This window comes from Ictidomys tridecemlineatus, chromosome 1 (assembly GCF_052094955.1).
Source record: "Ictidomys tridecemlineatus isolate mIctTri1 chromosome 1, mIctTri1.hap1, whole genome shotgun sequence".
NCBI classification, from domain to species: Eukaryota; Metazoa; Chordata; class Mammalia; order Rodentia; family Sciuridae; genus Ictidomys; species Ictidomys tridecemlineatus.
The window spans coordinates 136,136,136-136,154,370 of NC_135477.1; the positions used below are offsets into that span (position 1 = coordinate 136,136,136).

General features: G+C 39.0%; 1 protein-coding gene across 6 annotated transcripts in view; it reads left to right on the forward strand.

Moving 5' to 3' along the window:
* Znf608 (zinc finger protein 608) overlaps positions 1 to 18,235 on the forward strand; it is a 107,177-nt gene that overhangs the window by 38,615 nt on the left and 50,327 nt on the right. For all 6 annotated transcript variants that reach the window (XM_021730243.3, XM_078048240.1, XM_078048248.1 and 3 more), the window contains one exon: positions 4,789 to 5,044. In XM_021730243.3, the coding sequence (XP_021585918.2) occupies positions 4,789 to 5,044 (256 nt within the window). The remainder of the gene's footprint in view (positions 1 to 4,788; positions 5,045 to 18,235) is intronic.

The window sequence follows — 18,235 nt, forward strand, 5'->3', positions numbered from 1 at the left end:
CCAGTGCCCTGCTTTTTGCACTCAGGCGACCAAGGACAGTCCCATGGATGTGGTTCTACAATACAGCTATAATTTTCATCTATTTATGTGATGATTTGGTTAGTGTGACAGTCTTGCTCACTCAGCAGTTAGTCATGAAGGTAGAGACCTGGTTGGTTTGGGCTAGCTCATTCTAGAAAGTTCTGTGGTGCTTGACATACAGCACGTGTGCTATAATTGTCTATTGGGTGGATGTGTGATTGAGTTTAGGTAAGCAGGAATAAATTTGGGGGTTGGCAGTGTTTGAAAAGAGGTGCAGTTACAGATTAGTAGAAGGAGATTTTTGTAGTAGTTTAGAACTCTTCGGTACCTCTGTGGCAATCGCATCATTGCTGTAAAACTATAAAATGGGGGTGGATTAAGCCAGTCAACTGCTGCCAGATGCCAGTGTATGAAAGAAGCAATATTTCCCCAGGCTGAGCTTCTCTGGGTTAAGCCCCTTTTTCTTGTACTTTTAACACACTTTAACCGCACTTAACCATGCATTTGGAGGGGATTATAGATTTATGTTAAATATAGTAGGATATAAAAAGAGCTTTGTAAGGTTGTGTGCAGGGTTATGGAACTGTAATATCAGACCAAGGACCTTTTTTTTTTTTTAAAAAAAAGCCAGTGTTTACTGAGCTATGCACTGCGCTGAGCATTCACTTTGCATGAATTATCTCATTAAGTCTTTGCTGCAACCCAGTGAGGGTAACTGTTATTATCATTCCCATTTCTTAGATGCAGACACCAAGTCTAGTAACTTACTCAGGGTCCCACACAGCAAGCATAGATAGGGCCAGGATTTGAATCCCAGGTTCACCATCTACTGGGCTGCCTTCCGTCAGGGTGGTATCCTGTGGAAATTGTTGCTACCCTCTGCCTTAACGAGCTTCATTGTTTGAAGAGATTGTGGTTCAGTTCATGGACCAGTGACCTGAAAAGTCAGGGTGCAGTCAGGTTGCTCTTTCGTAAAAGGCAAAAATAACTACGGAGCATCCTTTAAAATTCTGCTTTACATATAATACCACATATAGTAGATGCAGGTTGGTGGGTGACACCTTGAGATATATCTGAGAACTGAAACCTTTTTGTGGGAGCATCTTCCACTGGGGGCATTACCTGGAAGAAAGAATTGGCCACATTCTTTGAATTATTTTCCTCCCATGCCTCTTTGTCTCCCAGTGTATACTGAACTGTTGTAAATTTTCTGCTCATAGTATGCTACTCTTCTGTGCACACTCCAGCTGTCTCTAGTGGTGGCTTATTGCCCTTACACAATAGGGGCTGCAGTTTTCTCACTGGGTAGATTGGTCTTGTTGACCTTTTGGTGGAACATTCTATGACTGTCTCAGGGAAAGGCTGGATGCATAAACTCAAGCTGCCTGTGCTGAGCAAGTCGATGGGAAGGCTGAAGTTCAGCCCTGGTGCTGATGCCACGGGGAATGGCCCAGCAAAGCACATTATCCAATTTAATTTGAAGATATAATGAAAATTCAGACCCCTCTCTAATGTTTCAAATACTGGCAAAAAAATTGGAGCATTGTTAAAAGTAGCAAACCTGGCTAGGCACATGGAGCATGCCTGTTATTCCAGCAATTTGGAAGGCTGAGGCAGGAGGATCACAAGTCTGAGGCCAGCCTCAGCATCCTAGAAAGACCCTGTCTCAGAGTAAAAGATAAATAGGCCTGGGGACTGTAAGGGTTGGGGATTGTAGCTCATTGATAAAGTGCTCCTGGGTTTGATCCCCAGTACCCAAATACACAAAACAAACCTCTAAAGCATACTTGCCAAATAAAGCACTAACTCTCCACCTCCAAACCTCTTTTTCATTGGTGACCTGTAGAGAAGAGGTACCTGCCATAGACCACATGGATGGTCTTTGTACTCCTCTGTCTCCCTAGGAAGAAGAGAAGGGGCTTGCTGCAGGGAGAAGGTGGGGTTCCATTTCCTCTTCTCAGGAGGTACCAGAGGTGCCCATCCAATGCCTTTGCCCAGTGGTATATTTGAGCTACCATAAGGAAAGCCAGTACAGGAGAGAAACTAAGAGAAATTCACTTGGGCAAATAAAATATTTGAACCTGAAAGATTATTACCTATCAGGTTTGAGAGTTGTAGAGTATTATCATGTAGGATATTCATATTTATAGTTCAACATCTCTGAACCTTAGTATTGTCATTTTGAAACATGTTGGACGGGGTTCCAGTTTTCCATCTATAATATCACCAACATTTGGATTGCATAGTGATAATAAGCAGTTATTTTATATGTAGGTGTATAGGATACCATGGGTCTACCCTCAAGCCAACCAGATTCTTCAGAAATCTGATCTTTGGGTTGGGGTAGAGCTTGTTCTTAGCATGCATGAAGTCAAAGAAGAGGAAGAGGAAAATTTTAAAGGAGAAAATTAGATCTTTGAAATTATATAAATATCATGAATAGTATGGAGGTGTATTCATACCGAATTAAACATAGGGATTTGGTCTAGAAACTGTTGTGGTAGGATTTATTACCAACTTCAGAAGGTTGAGGAATACATTTTCTGGTTGAGGAAAATGGGCCTCAGAGGTGTTAAGGGACTCTCCAAGGTCACAAGCTAAGTAGTATCAGAGTGGAGGCCAAAATCCTAGAGTCAACGTGTCCTGCCCCCTTAACTTCTGTAGCATTCATTGCCCCATTGTGTCTTCATCTCCAAAATCAAGGAGCCGATGCTGTCTTTATTCCATTTTCTTGCATATTCGTCTCTAGTTCTATTTGTTATCTTGGTATTAATGGAGGCTTTGAATCAGGCCACGTAAAGAACACCTTCAGAATATTGTTCTGTTTTGTCCTTATAGTTTATATGCATAGTGTTGAATTATAGCCAGTTTATAATGAACTGTACAAATTATGAAGTTTTGGGAGCAAGTAAAACTGATTATAATTTTCTTACTTTTTTAAAATTCTGAAAAATTATTCTAATCCCACACTTTTTTTTTTAAGTTGTAATAAAGACTACAAGGTAACATTGGATGTATTTTTTTCCCCTTTGCTTATATTTCCTGCCTCAGAACCTCTCTCTTCATTTGTCAGCCCCATTTAAAAATAGGAACTATCAGTGCGAACTTTGATCCACATTAAGCTGCATTTACCCAAAATCATAAATCATCATATCTGGGGTTTGAACTGCAAAATGCTTTTCTCTCTTGGACTCTGTGATCAAGAATATAGAACAATAAAATGCATGGAGCAAAAGAAATTTTATGGCAGCTTTGAGAGCAGGAAATTAAGTTTCTTTAACATGCAGATGGGTGAAGGGCTGTTCTATTTCGGCTTGGATCACTCAGGCAAGTGAACGTCAGTTTATCATTTTAGTGAAATGCAAACTGCAGAAGTAGTTCCTACAGGCATTTGAACAAGGAGTCCACACAGCTGACTGCTTCAGCTGTTTAACTTAGGAGCACACTTCCTTATCTAACTCTCTTGGAATATATTCTTTTTGTTTTGCTTTATTGCTTTTTTTAAGCAACAAAGACTGTGATATTACATCTGTAGCCAAGTTACTACAGAGGGTAACTAGGGATATATCTGAACAACAGATAAGATAGCATTTTTACCAGAACAACCTTCTATGTGTCCTTTTAAACATGCATGATTTGTTAGCCCAACTGATAATGCACGCAAGGTGTCATCCTTTATATGCAGGCCGTATCTATGGGCAACATCAGGACATAGGATTAATCTGGAGTCCTAGTACAGGTGTGTTTTGTGTAGCTTTTCCCACAACCAATAACCTGTCACCAGGGTCAAAGCTATTCTGTAATAGCTCCAAGTTTGTAAATGGGTCAAAAGAAGGAATAGGTTGGTTGATGATCTGCCTGTTTAGTATATGCATAGGCTTTGATTCATCATGCCAGACTTCTAGACTTCCTCCTTTGCTGACCTCCTGGGGACGGGGGTGCAAAAGAGATATCTTTGCACCAGAAGATCTTGTACTTGACTGTCATTTCTATTTCCTGTATCAAGAAAGAGGGCTGCTGGGCTTTGGTTAAATTCATTAGGGATCTTGACAGGTGGAATCACTAAAGGATTTGTGCACTGGAAGAACTAATGTTCTGTTGAAGTTGAGCACACACATTTATTTCTTCTCTTTTATGAATTCTGCTCAACTTTGCAATAGAACACTTAATTAGGAGTTGATGTTTAATACATGCTAATAATATCCAGTTTATGTGTTTCAGTGTGTGTAATCAAGTTTATATATTTTATATATTCAGCACAGTAAGTTAATATATTTTAGTGGTGATTTAATTCATTATGGTTTATAAAGTACTTTGAAAACAATTTTGGTCCATCTCCTGTACTTAAATGTCCAATAATGTAGGCCTTATTGTTTATTGGTATTTATTGGAGTTTATCATTTGGAAAAGCATATAATTTTGAAAATAAGATTTCAGTACAAGTAGGAAATAGTCTTAATTTTGCAACACATTTTTCATTCACATCTACTGAGACTAAACAGGTTGTTCATTGGTGAATTTAGAACATCGAAGGCCTGGCTGTAATTCAGGAAGCTAGCGCTCTTACGTTTACCTTGTTTGGCATGAAAAAATACAATAATCATTTCTATTCTACTTTATATTTTGGCATCATTAAAACACTCAAAGCCGATTATAATTGCAAATGGAATTTGGAATGATGATGTATTCTAGAAGCGATGTAAACAGATTGCATTAAAAAGAACTCGGGAATGCAGCGCCTCTGCAGTAAGCCTGTCTGTCTTTCAGGTTGACCCCCTGTTCACAGTGCCAGCACCACCGCCACCGATTTCCAGCAGTCTCACGCCTCAGATTCTACCCTCCTACTTTCCCCCATCCTCATCCAATATTGCAGCACCAGTTGAACAGCTTTTGGTTCGGACTCGTTCTGTGGGTGTCAATACGTGTGAAGTTGGAGTAGTGACAGAGCCAGAGTGTCTGGGGCCCTGTGAACCTGGGACCAGTGTGAATTTGGAAGGGATCGTGTGGCATGAAACAGAAGAAGGTAAATACAATTTATTTTTCTTTATTTTCCTATGCCCTCTACCCTGTGTTGTTGTGTTTCTGTCCATCTGTGAGGGGAATTTGTTTTGTGGTATTCAGAGAGGAGAGAAAAGAGGCTTTTAAGGCTCTCTGAATTTTTGTTGACCTAAGAACTGTGTTCGTCTTCTTGTTCATGGATGCTTTTACCTTCAGGATGAGTTGGTGCCCCTAAAAGTGGTTCTCCACTTTAAGTGCTAATAGGGAAGAAATGTAAGAAGCAGGGTCAGAGTAACCCTAAAAGGTATTCCCCTAAAAGGTATTGTGGAAATTAGGAAGGGCGATAGATGTCATGTTCATTTTAGTCTTGGTGTGTCAGACAATCTGTCTTGATGTGATTGCTTTTGTGATATGGAGGCTTATGTTTACCTTCTGGATGGAGCAAAGGTTCTTGTACCTAGCGAGGACCATTGTCATGATGTGGTTGTGGCTGGTTGGTGCTTAGAGCTAATGGAGCCAAGGTCAAAGGCGTACACCCTAGTTGAGCCAGTCATTTCTTCGCTGGCCAGAGACAGGAGACCTTTCCTGCCCCTTAACTCAGTAAGCCATTTGGCAAGTGCAGTCCATTAGTCACGAGGGAAACAAGGTACAAGAGAAATGGATTGATCTGTCATTGCTATTGGAAATATAAATCAGAGCATGTGCCACACTGGTAGTGGATCCACATTAGAGTTGGCCACGTCTCATAGCACATGGTCATCAGGTACAGGATATTTCAGATAGCTTGTGTCATTAATAGGCCAACAAATACTAAAAACCAATTGCCAAGGATTGAGAAGTCACCGATTCCTTCAGAATAGGTAGAGGAGTATAAGGAAGAAGTACATCCCAGAGTACACCAAAGGGAACAAAGGAAAAATGAAGAACTAGGGGCACTTTTTTCCCCCATTTAAGATAAATTGGTCAAGTTTAAAGGGGTTGGCAGTTGCAAATCACTGTCATTTGTAAGAGTAAAGACCAAGATGAGAGTAACAAAGAGTGTCCGAGACTCAAAATCATTCATTAGGTTCCCCCGAATCAAGGCAAAAAACTTGAGGGCCAAAATTCAAAGGGAGAAGATAGAATATATGTGAAAGAGACTGAGTGGGTGGGAGTGGGGAGTAGGTGGGGGAAGTAATTGCTGGGCAAGAAGTAGCTCAAGCTGTTTCAAGATAGAAAAAACAAAAGTGTTTCGATAAGGCTTTGAATTCTACTTATTACATTACTCTTGTATGATATGTTTCATAATTAGATAAAAAAAATTGTGTGGACAGTGCCAGAAAGAGAGAAAAAGACTTAATTACACAAGAAAAGGAAATGAAAATAGTAGCTATGGTGTGTTTCTTGTTTGCTTACATGGAAGTGATGGTTAAAATTTACTTTTGGCTTTAGAAATTTTGGGGTTTTTCATCTTCTCCCTCATTATATTTTTAATTGGGGTTTTTTAGACATTCTGGGAACCAATTTAAAACAATACTGTGAAACCACATTGGGAGGAATTGATGGTAAGAGGAGCCAGAATTAAATTGTTCTTAGCTTGCTTGTCTATTTAGGCAACCCTCCCCCCAGCGCCAGGGCAAGCTTCTGTCTGGTCACCCCCCCCCCTCCCCGCCCGGTTGTGCACGGTTTTGCCTTCCCTTGGATTTTTCCCTGGAGCAGAAGTGGTGGGAAAGGGTTTCAGAAGGATTCTTCAGTGTGAAAAGTATAGAAAAGGAGTTGGGACATTAGTAAGATCATAGTTAATTAGGTGCAGCTTTTTCAGGGAAACAAAAAAGATTTGGAAGGAGCCAGGAGTTAACTTCCATACACTTGAAGTCAGCTTTTCTTGTACCTGGATAATTGCTCACTGGAGTGAAATGCTGTCTCCCCATTTCTTATCTGTGATTTAGGCTCATCAGTTCAGTGCTTGTCATGATTTTATTTAACTGTGGGCTAGGACTGAGTTCCTGCAGTGTGACCTCACTGGGTGATGTTGTAAAATTAGCCACAAACTTTCTGGGACAGCTTGGGTTGTTTTTTAGTTTGCTTAGAAGTCTGTTTAGTTTCAACTTTTAATCTTAACCTCTAATAAAAGATAGGATTATTTAGAAAAATACAATCTGTCTTTAAAACTGTAGCAGTGCGTGAGTTGAAGCAGAATTCTGATACTCTAGTCATGTGTTTGAAGAGGTATGATTACTATTATTTGATAATGATATATATAAAGCCTCCCATTCCCTACTGTCCTCTGAAAAAGTCAGTCCGCTGATTCTGATGTACCTGCTTTTATATGCTGTCTTCTGTCTGTCTCTGTGGATGTCTTATGGTGGACCCAGCCTCAGAGGGTGCAGAACCTTGGGCAGCTCTCAATTTCTCTTTACTGACCCACATTTTCCAGGACTTGGGCATGTGTGGATGTTTTCCATGATGATAATAAGGAGCTGGAGAGGTTAACAGAGAAATTTTTGCTGAATAAAACTAACCATGACCTCCATAGAATTTAAGAGCTCATCTTGGTGACTGCCTGGGATATAAGATGTGTGTTTAATGTGCAGCCATTTTCTAGAGCATTCCATTTGCATTCTTTTCTCAGTACAGTGTATTTAAAGCCTTGTACCGACTTAAAAATGAAGCCCACTTGACCATTAAATTTTCCCTTTTGGGAAAAACAGACATAGAATAAATACATTTGGAGCCAGTTATTTGGCAGAGCTTAAAGACGTCGCTTTTGGGGAAAAGAGAGTGAAAAGTAAGATACAATAGTTTGGTAGTATGAAGTTTCACTAAACAAAGAGCTTCGAGTGGAGCTCTTATAAAACTGTCAGGTGCTTTGACTAATGTTCTGTAGATTGAGCTGGGTAAAATCCCTTCCCTGGTGTTTTTACATCAAGGGCATTGTATAACTGGTAGAGTTTTTTGCACAAACCTAATTTGTTATGTGCATTCATGTGTGTGAAAGTTGTATATGTGTGTGTATTTTAAGGTCCTAGAATTTTAAGAGTTCATATTGAAAGTCTTTGGGGAATGTTGAATATTCTCGTGGTTTTCTTGGCTGTGGAGGGGAATAGTGAGACTGGAATGTGAAATCCCTATTTAACACTTTATTGTTCCTTGTGCTTGGAATTCCTCACTAGAGGATGGTTCTTTTACTCACAATCTTTGAACCCGCCCCCCGCCCTTGTTATTGCCAGTACATGAAATCCTGCTTGTCTGTGAGAACCAAATTGTGTTCTGAAATAAAGAATTACTAGTGAAGTTCCCTCTGGAAAAAATTAGTGAGTTTCAGACCATGCTTAATAGGAGAGCAAAACTATTACTACATTTAGATGTTTGGTTTTTCTACTCTGATCTTTCTTTAAGGTGAATGCATAGGAGCAATGATGTATTGTACAAAATTACTCACAGATGTTGGAAAGAATTTCCTCAGCATTTCATTCCTGACATTTGGGACACACATGACTATGTATAATTATTTGATTTTTTTTTTTTTTTGAGAAAGAAAAAAGCATGGTATATAGTACAGTGTGTATAAATGCATATGTGTTGAACTTGGCTTTTTAGCTCTTGTGAATGTGTTGTCTTTTTGTATTTTATTGACTCATATTTCTTGGGGGGGCATATCCAAGAACATACTTGGTTCAACTAAGTCTATTGTCCATTGTTGTGATGGTCATTTACCCCTGCTCTAACAGTATCATTCCCATCCCCTCTAGTCTCTTAATGATTAGGCAAAGCTACTGAAGAAAAGGAAGTGAGGGAAAGAAACCTGGCATTTGCCAATGATGGCCCTTCAGACATCTATAGGTTATGGAACAGTGGTTCTCACCACTGTGCCTTTGAATCACCTGGGGAGCTTTAAAAACATGCAGATGTCCAGGTGCCACCACAGCTTTTCACTAGTGGGTTTGGTGACCTGGCAATGGTGTTATCAGAGCCGTCCCAGGTCACTCTAATGTTGAGACACAGTTGAGAACTATAGTCTCAGGGCAAGGTGGAAAGCTGAGCCGTCTGCAAGTTCCTTGACCATCTGTTTCCCTTTAAGGGAATCACATGTATTATTGCTTCATGTTCCAAAGTACAAAATGGTCAGGTCACCTGCTTATTTACCACAGAGTAGGTAGTGCCAGTCAAGATGCTAAAGTGTGGCAGATGAGCCTGGTTGTCTAATGACCATTGAGGAAGAGGGTCCAGCCTTAAACCTCAAGGTGAATGCCACAGAAGATTTGAGGGGCATCTTGAATCACTAATTGATACCAATCTATCTCATTTATTAATGTGGTGGGGATGGGCCTTACTGTTGATTTCTCCAATGAGCCAGACACAATAGTTTCATTTCTGTGTGGTCTCTGCTGCATGATTTTTGAAATAGTTTAGAAACCCATACTAGTAAGGGAAGTGGTTAAGGGTAGCAAAGAACGAATTGAACTCAGAGAATCAGGGGGAGTTTTCAGAGGGGATGGCAACTTAGGGTAGTGAAGGTGATTTTTAATGGGAAGACTTGGCACCAGGTGTGAGAGGTTTGCCACCTCATAGGACGTTCCTCACGTGGTGTTCTATGTGTTCAGCTTCCAAGAAAAGAAAAGTGATTTGGGGAATTATGCTTTAAAGGTAATTAACTGGAGAAATAAATGGTTCTTTTTTGAACCACTAGAGATGTCCTTAAAAGTCTTCTGCTTCTTTTCTATCTCCAAAGTCATAACTGTGTGTAGGATAAGGGGGTTTTAAACTAATTTATTAAAAGGCAAATGATCCTATGTAATTGAGGATGGATTTAACATATGGTATTGTCATTCCTCTTCTGCAGTGTTTACTTACCATCTTATTACTTCAAATAAAACATTTCTTTTAAAATTTTGAATACCTCGAGTAGAGATTAAACATTAATCCAGGCTGACTTTGTGTTTTCAGCAACTAAGCATGGAGTTTGTGCAATAATTGTTCAGAGCAAGGTATTATTTATATCTCTGGGATTTTATAAATTCAACTTTGACTCACAAAGGGAATAAGTTGAACACTGTTAACTTGTGCATTTCATTACACCTCACATTAGTGATGATCATAACCACACGCTATGGGGAGCTTTGAGATGGCCAATGGTTGGTGCTCTCTGTAAGTGCTAACTGGGGGTAAATCAGCCCCCACTCAACAGGTGACTTTGTTTAAGATGAGCATAGTTTTATCACTGTGATAACAGGAAAAGGGGTCCAGCCTGGATTCTTAACAGAATGCCACAGAGGTTTTGAGGGACTGAAAAAAACTACTAGTTAGTCCTACCCAGTATATGGGCCATCAACTTCTCTCTTACCTTCCCGGGCCACCTTGCAGTGGGGTTTGCCCATAAGAGAGTGGCTTGAGATATCACTGGTGGCAGCGCAGCCCAAAGGTGGCCATGTCCTTCCAAACTGCACATTTACTGCCCAATTTGCCAATGGAAAAGGCACACCAATTTGAAAATCAGATCTGCGAGTTTGCTGGACCACAGTGGATTTCTTTCCTTCCTTCCTTGCCTCTTTTCCCTTAAGACAGGGTTTCTGCCATGCTGCCCAGGCTGACCTCAAACTCCTGGGCTCAAGTGTTCCTCTTGCCTCAGCCACCCGAGTAGCTGAGACTATAGGCGCACACCAGTGCCAGCAAACACTTTTTAAATAAAAGTACAACCTTTAAGGATACATAATACACAACAACAAAATGCACTGAAGTATTTTCTTTTTTAAGATTAATGAAAATGTTTCCAGCTTTTGAGAGTATAAATGGAGAGTGGGTCTTCATGTGGGCACACAGTAGACCATAAAGACCTATTGAATGAAGGAGAGGAAAAGGATGGTAGAAATTTCGTGGGCTTTGGGCCGTTTTCCTGGTTTGTTCTGCTTTACTCCTGACCCTACTTGTTTTGTGCTTTCCCAATGAGGTGATGTGGCCAAAGTTTGGGTAGCATGAGTAAATGTGTTTCGCTGCACAGCCACAACACACATGGTCACTTCACCTCTTGCCAGTGTGAAAAATGTGCTGCTCTAAAGTAGGATTCAGCTTACTGACTTTAGACCAGACATTTAGTTTCTGGTTAATTTGGGGTGTGTATGTTGGTATGGTGACATTGGGTGTTAAGAGATGCAGCAAGAACTTTCAAACTCTCCATATAAAGGCATGTCGTTAGCCCTTTCTGTTGGTTGATATTATAGCTAACTTTTTCCCCCCTGTGGTACTGGGGATTGAACCCAGAGCTTCATGCATACTAGGCAGGTGCTGCACCACTGAACTATGTGCCCAGCCCTTTTTAAAAATATTTATTTTGAGACAGTGTCTCACCACATTGAACTTGTGATCTTCCTGCCTCAGTCTCTCAAATAGCTGGCATGTACCACAGCGCCTAGCATGAAACTTATTACTGTGTGTGAAAACAGAATGTAAAACATTAAAAAGTAAGCTTTTCTTAGGACATGGGTGTAGAAGATTAAGGTTGTCTTGTAGGGTATGTGTGTGTGTGTGTGTGTGTGTGTGTATGTGTCTATGTGTGTGTCATATTGTCCGATCTGCTTATTAATTTTTTCCCTGTAAAGAAGGAATGGTACAGAAGTCTTGACATTACAGGGGCTTTGAACTGAAGATATATTTCTGATTGCAAAATGGAAATGGTCTCATTAGTTGCAAAGATTAGCTGGTGGCCCATCTAAGCATATTGATCTGAGTATTTCATTGATTTTTTTACACAATGTTTATAGCAGCTTTATTGAGATATAATTTACATAACATACAATCTATCCATTTAAAGTGTACAATTCATTGGTTTTTAGAATATTCAGAGTTAAACAACCATCATTTACAATTAATTTCAAAACGTTTTCATCACCTCCAAAGAAACCCTGTACCCTGCCAGTTACTGCACTCCTCCCATTCATTGAATTTTACGTCTTTGTCCTTGATTCTTTGCTTTTATGCTTAAACAGTAATATTTTACAGATAAGACAAAGGATTGATCTGTTTGAACACTAAATCTGTGCCAGGCATTATGCTGGGCACACTTACCAGATGGTTTCCTTTATGCCTCAGAATAAAATCCAAAGTAAGCTCACCCTCTTTATCCGTATTTTAATAGTGAAGTCATAGAAGGAGATTCACCTGTGCCAGGCAGCACGCCGAATCTGTATTTGAACTTACTGCAGCTGGACTTTCAAAGCCCTTGCTCTCTTCACACTATTCCTGGGTTCTGTATTTTTCTCTGCTACCACTCAGAAGTACCTGTGTATTTCTCAAAGTGCTATGTGGAAAGAAGAAGTAAAATGTGATGTAATAGCTAGATTATTTTTATTTTAAACATGGAATGATAAAAATTTCTTTATAGTTTTAGCATCTGATTTTGGCAGTTGTTCTAGAATGAGCTTCAGCTGGGTTGGTGTGTACAAACCATCCCTTTCAGCCCCACTTTGCTGCAAGCTGCTTAAGTGCACAAATCCCATCTGTCTTGCTCACTGTTGGATCCCTGGTGCCTGGCACAGAGTCAGTGCATGGTACTTATTTGTTGACTGTTGAATAAATTCATGGAACAAGTGGTATGCTCTTGATACCTGTTTAAATTTGAGTAATGTAACTTTTTAGTCAGGAGTATATTTCTTTTAAATTAAGTTTGGTCTAGACAGTCAAAAACAGTTCCAGAAACCTAGTTTGTCACTGATGTTTTTTTTTTTTTATCCATTATAAAATTGGATTACATTTTATTATATTTCAGCTCCCAACCTTGTTGCTATTAGGCTAATCAGAACAAAAGGAGAGAAACAAAATATTTGGCATGCCTTTTGTGTTAAGTCATGTATATCCTCAATATGGTTTCTATTTTCTGATTATAAAAGGAATATATGACCATTTTAGGACATTTGGAAAGAAAAGTAAAAATGTAGAAGAAAAAATGTATAACCTCATATTCAAGTACCACTTAGTTCACTTTCTTTAGAATAAAGATTGCTAACTATAGATACAGTCTTGTACAACAGGTCACTAGAACATAGTCATCTTGCATAGCTGACGGCTTTAGCATCATGTTCTAAAGGCTCATCCCATTGTACTTTTGATTTGCATTTCCCTGATGGTTAGTGATGTTGAACATCTTTTCACATACTTGGTCATTTGTATGTCTTCTTTGGAGAAATGTCTATTCAAGCCTGTGGCCCACTATAGATTTGAAGGAGTTACTTGTAATTTTGGATATTAACCTCTTTTCAGATATGAGGTTTGCAAATATATTTTTTTCCATTCTGAAAGTTGCCTTTTCACTTTGTTGATGTTTCCTGTGCTCTGCAAAAGCTTTTTTACTTTTGTGTAGTCCCATTTGACTAGTTCTACCTTTATTGCTTGAGTCTAAAAAATAGTTGTGCTCATTCATTAGATGCATTCCTTTTAAAAAAAGACTATGTTTTAGATTCATAGCAAAATTGAAAGGAAGGTATAGAAATTGCCTATATAATCCTTGTGTCTACACATGCATAGCCTCCTACATCATCTACTTTCCCAGCCAGAGTTGTTCATGTATTATATTTGATGAACCTATATTGACACAGCATTTTCATCCAAAGTCCATAGTTTATATTGGGGTTCACTCTCAGTGTTGTGTAATCTCTGGGTTTGGACAAGTATATAATAACAGGTATATTCTATATAGTATTATGCAGAGATATTTTCACTTCCCTAAATATCCTCTGTGCTCTGCCTGTTCATCCTTCCCTGCCTTTGACCGCTGGCAACCATTGATACCTTTTTCTGTTCAATAGTTTTGCCCTTTTCAGAATGCCATAGAATTGGAATCATACTGTGGATAACCTTTAAGACTTACTTTAAACCTAAGTTTCCTGGTGTCTTTTCATGGATGGTAGTTTGTTTTTTAGAAGCACTAATATTCTCCTGTCTGGATAGAACACAGTTTATCCATTCGCCTATTGAAGGACATCATGGTAGCTCCCAAGTTCGGCAGTTATGAATAAAGCTGATACAAGCATCCACATGCAGGTTTTTGTGTGGACAGAGTGTCAATATGGGGGAGGAGTGCTGTTTCTGGGTGCTATGGTGAGAGTTCAGTTTGGTGAGAAGTTGTGGCACTGTCTTCCAAGGGGCTGCACCACTTTGCCTTCCCACCAGTGGTGAATGAGAGTTGCTCTTGCTGCACTTCCTCTTCAGCTCTGGGCTTTACCAGGGGTCCTCCATCGTTCTAATAGGTGCGTGGTGATGTCTTCTTGTTTTAATGTGAATTTTCCTAATGGCATAGAACATGGAGTCTCTGTTTTCATATGCTTATTTGTCACCTGTATGCTTTTTTGGGTGAAGTGGTAAAATCTTTGGCCTGATTTTTTTTTTTTAATAGAGTTTATTTTCTTGTTGAGTTTTAAGAGAGATCTTTTAGATAGCAGTTCTTTATCAGATGGGTGCTGCAAATATTTTCTCCCATTCCTTGGATTGTCTTTTTATTCTCTTGACTGTTTTTATGCAAAGCAGAAAAATTCAATTTTAATGAAGTGTGTGCAGCATGTTAATTCTTTTATGGATTATACTGCTGTTGTATCTAAAAAGTCTTTCTCAAATCTAAGTTCATCTAGATTTGCTTCTGTGTTATACTCTAGTTTGCATTTTAAATTTAGGTCTGATCCATTTTGAGTGTATTTTTTGAAAGATATAAGGTTTGTGCTTAGATTTTTTTTCTTTTTCTTTTAACACATAACCAGTTTTTTCAGATTATTAGTTTAAAAGATTGTCTTTTTTCCATTCTTTTGCTTTTGTTCCGTTGTCGAAGATCAGTTGAGTCTATTTTCATGGGTCTGTTTCTGGGCTCTAATATCCCTTCTTCTGTTGGTCTCTTCTTCTAGTACCACTCTGTCTTGATTACTATAGCTTTAAAGTAAGTCTTAAAGTCAGTTAGCATTAGTTCTCTAACTCTGTTCTTCAATATTTTGTTGGCTGTTTTGGCTCCTTTTTACCTATCTAAATAGACCTTAGAATCAATTTGCCAATATCCATTAAATGACTGACAGGGATTTTGATTAAGATTACATTGAATCTATAGGTCAAGTTGAGAAACACTGACATCCTGCCGATATTGAGTCTTTCCATGAACATGGAATATCTCTGAGCTTATTTAGTTCTTTGATGTTTTTTTTCATCAGAGTTTTGTAGTTTTCCTTTTATAGATCTTGTATATATTTTGCTACATTTATTCCTAAGTATTTCAGTTTTGGGGGTGTTAATGTAAATGATATTGGTGTGTATGTGTGTGTATGTGTTTAATTCCATGTGTTCATTACTTGTATATAGGAAAGTGATTGACTTTTGTGTGTTAACCTTATATCCTGCATCTTGCTAATAATAACTTATTAGTTCTAAGTAGTTGTTCTATTTTTTTTTCCCTGATGCTGAAGATCCAACCCAGGACCTCATACATGCTAGATAAGTGCTTTATCACTGGACTACATTGAAAGTTATTTTCTTATTTTTATTTTTGAGATAGAATCTCGCTAAGTGCTGAGTTGTCCTGGCTGCGTTCTGCGTTCTAATTTGTGATCCTCCTGCCTCAGCCTTCTAAGTGGCTGGGATTACAGTGCTCATCACCACTTCTCTAATAAAACACTTTCTGAGAAGCATTTTTTTTTTTTTGCTGTGAAATAGTCCATAGAAGGGACACACCAAAGACACAATTTAATTTAAATTTCTCTAACAATGGATGTAGACACATTGATTTCAACTCACTAGATAAATATGAGTAGTATTGCTTAGTATATCTTTGTGTATGGAGTGGGGTTTTTTTGTTGTTTGTTTTTGAATTTGGAATTATTATGCTGGCATCAGTTTACAAGAAACTGAATTGCTGAGTGAGTAGAAAAAAACATTTTTTCATGTGCTGGAACACATTTTACCTAACTGCTTCAGTTTACACTGGATCAGAGTGCCTGTCTTACCCTGCCCATCTTTGGACCAACTGACATTTCAATGAAAAAGGGGATGAGTTTTAAAGTCATATGCATAACTTGTCCATATCCATATTCCTACACTTAACAGAATGAGGGTGAGAGGTCCCTCTTACAGCACACATCACAACGGTTTAGAAACAGAAAGCAAGGTGCAGGGGGTTCTCCAAAAGAAGATATGCTGGGGCTCTGCCTCAATGGGGAGCCTTGGATGATAGGTTTGGATTTCACTTGTCCTTGTATCTAGAATGACATTTTACAGACTCTCCCCCCATGAAGGAAATTAAAAGATACTTCTAAATATGAGAAATTCAAACATCTGGGGGAGAAAAATTAGTCTGTCACTCATATCTTTTCTTAGCCACTTGTGTTTCTGCCTCTGAAAACATCTATCTTTTGGGTTCTTTTCCTTCAGAATAAGGGAGGATGAAGGATCAAATTTTTTTTTTTTGAAAACCTTTTGTGTCCCATAACTTGTTTATAATACATAATTTGTCAGTTGATGTAGTCAAACCTTATACATATCTTCCCCTGGCATGCCCAAGCTCTGCCTACTTCCATCTTTTATTCCACTCCTATTCTGTCTTCCCTCAGCAAGAGGAAGAACTATCCAGGTAATTTTTTTTTTTTAAGCATTCCCATCTGCCCTTCCCAAACAACCTTTCTGTTCTCAAATAAGTTTGGCTGATACTTCCCTGACAAAAGATAAATAATATGGAAAAATGCTTATCATAGGTTTCAAAAACCTGTTCTTAGCAGAGAAAGTTGGGGAAATTGGGCTTCTGGGCACAATTGCAGAGCATTTATCAGGCTCTGACATAACCTAGTCAGGAGACCCAAGAGGAGGGCAGACAAAAAGTGCTGTGAGGTAGGCAAAATCCTTTTTGCTCATTTATAATTTCTTATAACTGAATAGAAAATCGGGCAATTATATATATATGGCACACCCATACACCCATATATATTTATTTTGTAAGTAAGCCTTCTGATTCAATGTGTAATAGAGGCACTATATAGTATTTCAATCCCTGCTAGAAATGTGGCTGCTTCCTTGACATGACACATGACACACCAGGCCCGTGTCTTATTATTAAAACACATTCATCTGGGGAATCTTCCATATTGCTCTTAAACACCATCTAATTAGCATTTTCTCATTTATGTGGAAGTCTCCCATAATTAATCCCATTATTCTATGGAAAAACTGCGGTACAGTCTAAATGAAGTGACTTGGGGGAGTGCATTTTATCTAAATTTCTAGTTCCAATCTAAAGTGATTGGCCTTTCCTGGTTTTGAGCCTCTGTGTGTATGTGTAGATGAATATAACTAGTTATTTCAAAATATGCTAAAAGCAAACAAACATCTGCCTGTCAGTTTGACTGAAATGTGGAAATCCAGTTCACTTATAGAGTGAAATGTTTTTTAAGTTTAATATTCGCCAGAATTTTTTTTTACTGAAATCCCCAAAATGTAGTTTTCAGCTTTGTATTTCATAACAACAACAAAAAAATAGCCAACCACATCCCGTGCCTCAGAGAGGCAGCGCCACATGTTCTCCTGGCCTAGCGGGCAGCTTGGATCCTGCCAGCTCTTCTGGGACCCACGTGTACATGTGCTCGGTTTGTATGCTGTCATGTAGATGTCTTCTTGATATCCACGTTGACAGACAACTTTTGAAGTAACTCAAGTCGAAAGAGCTGACTGAGGACATTTAATGTGTCTTCCTTCGCTTGAGTAGCAGCACAGGGCAGCTTATTCAAAGAGACCAAAGGCTGCTTTCCACTGCATCCCTCAGCATTCTGAGAAGATCTAGTCACTTCACAGCATGAAAGCCAGTCAGTCCCAAGAAGTGCACACAGTTGGCTGCTTTTTCTCAGTGCCTCTCAGGCACACATGTGAAATTATTCTTGTCCAAACAAACGTGGGGTGGATACCGCAAGCAGAGCAGAACCATCACTGGAATTGGATTGGGCAAATTGGCTTGATACACTCCGTACCTGCGATTGAGTAGCTGCATGTGAGAGGTGCTTTGGGTGCAAGAAATCTTTCAATACTCAAGGACAGACAAGGGAAGAAGCCATAGGCTGGGAATTGGGACAAGCTTCATTGCAAACCACAAGAGCTTTGTTGAACTTCTCTTCCATAGACCCCTTCCTGGCAGGTGACTGAAAGCACATTTACCAGGAATTTTTTTTAAAGTTAATTTCTGAGTTGATAGTTGGACAAATACCTAGTGGGATTCAGGGGACCAAGGGTC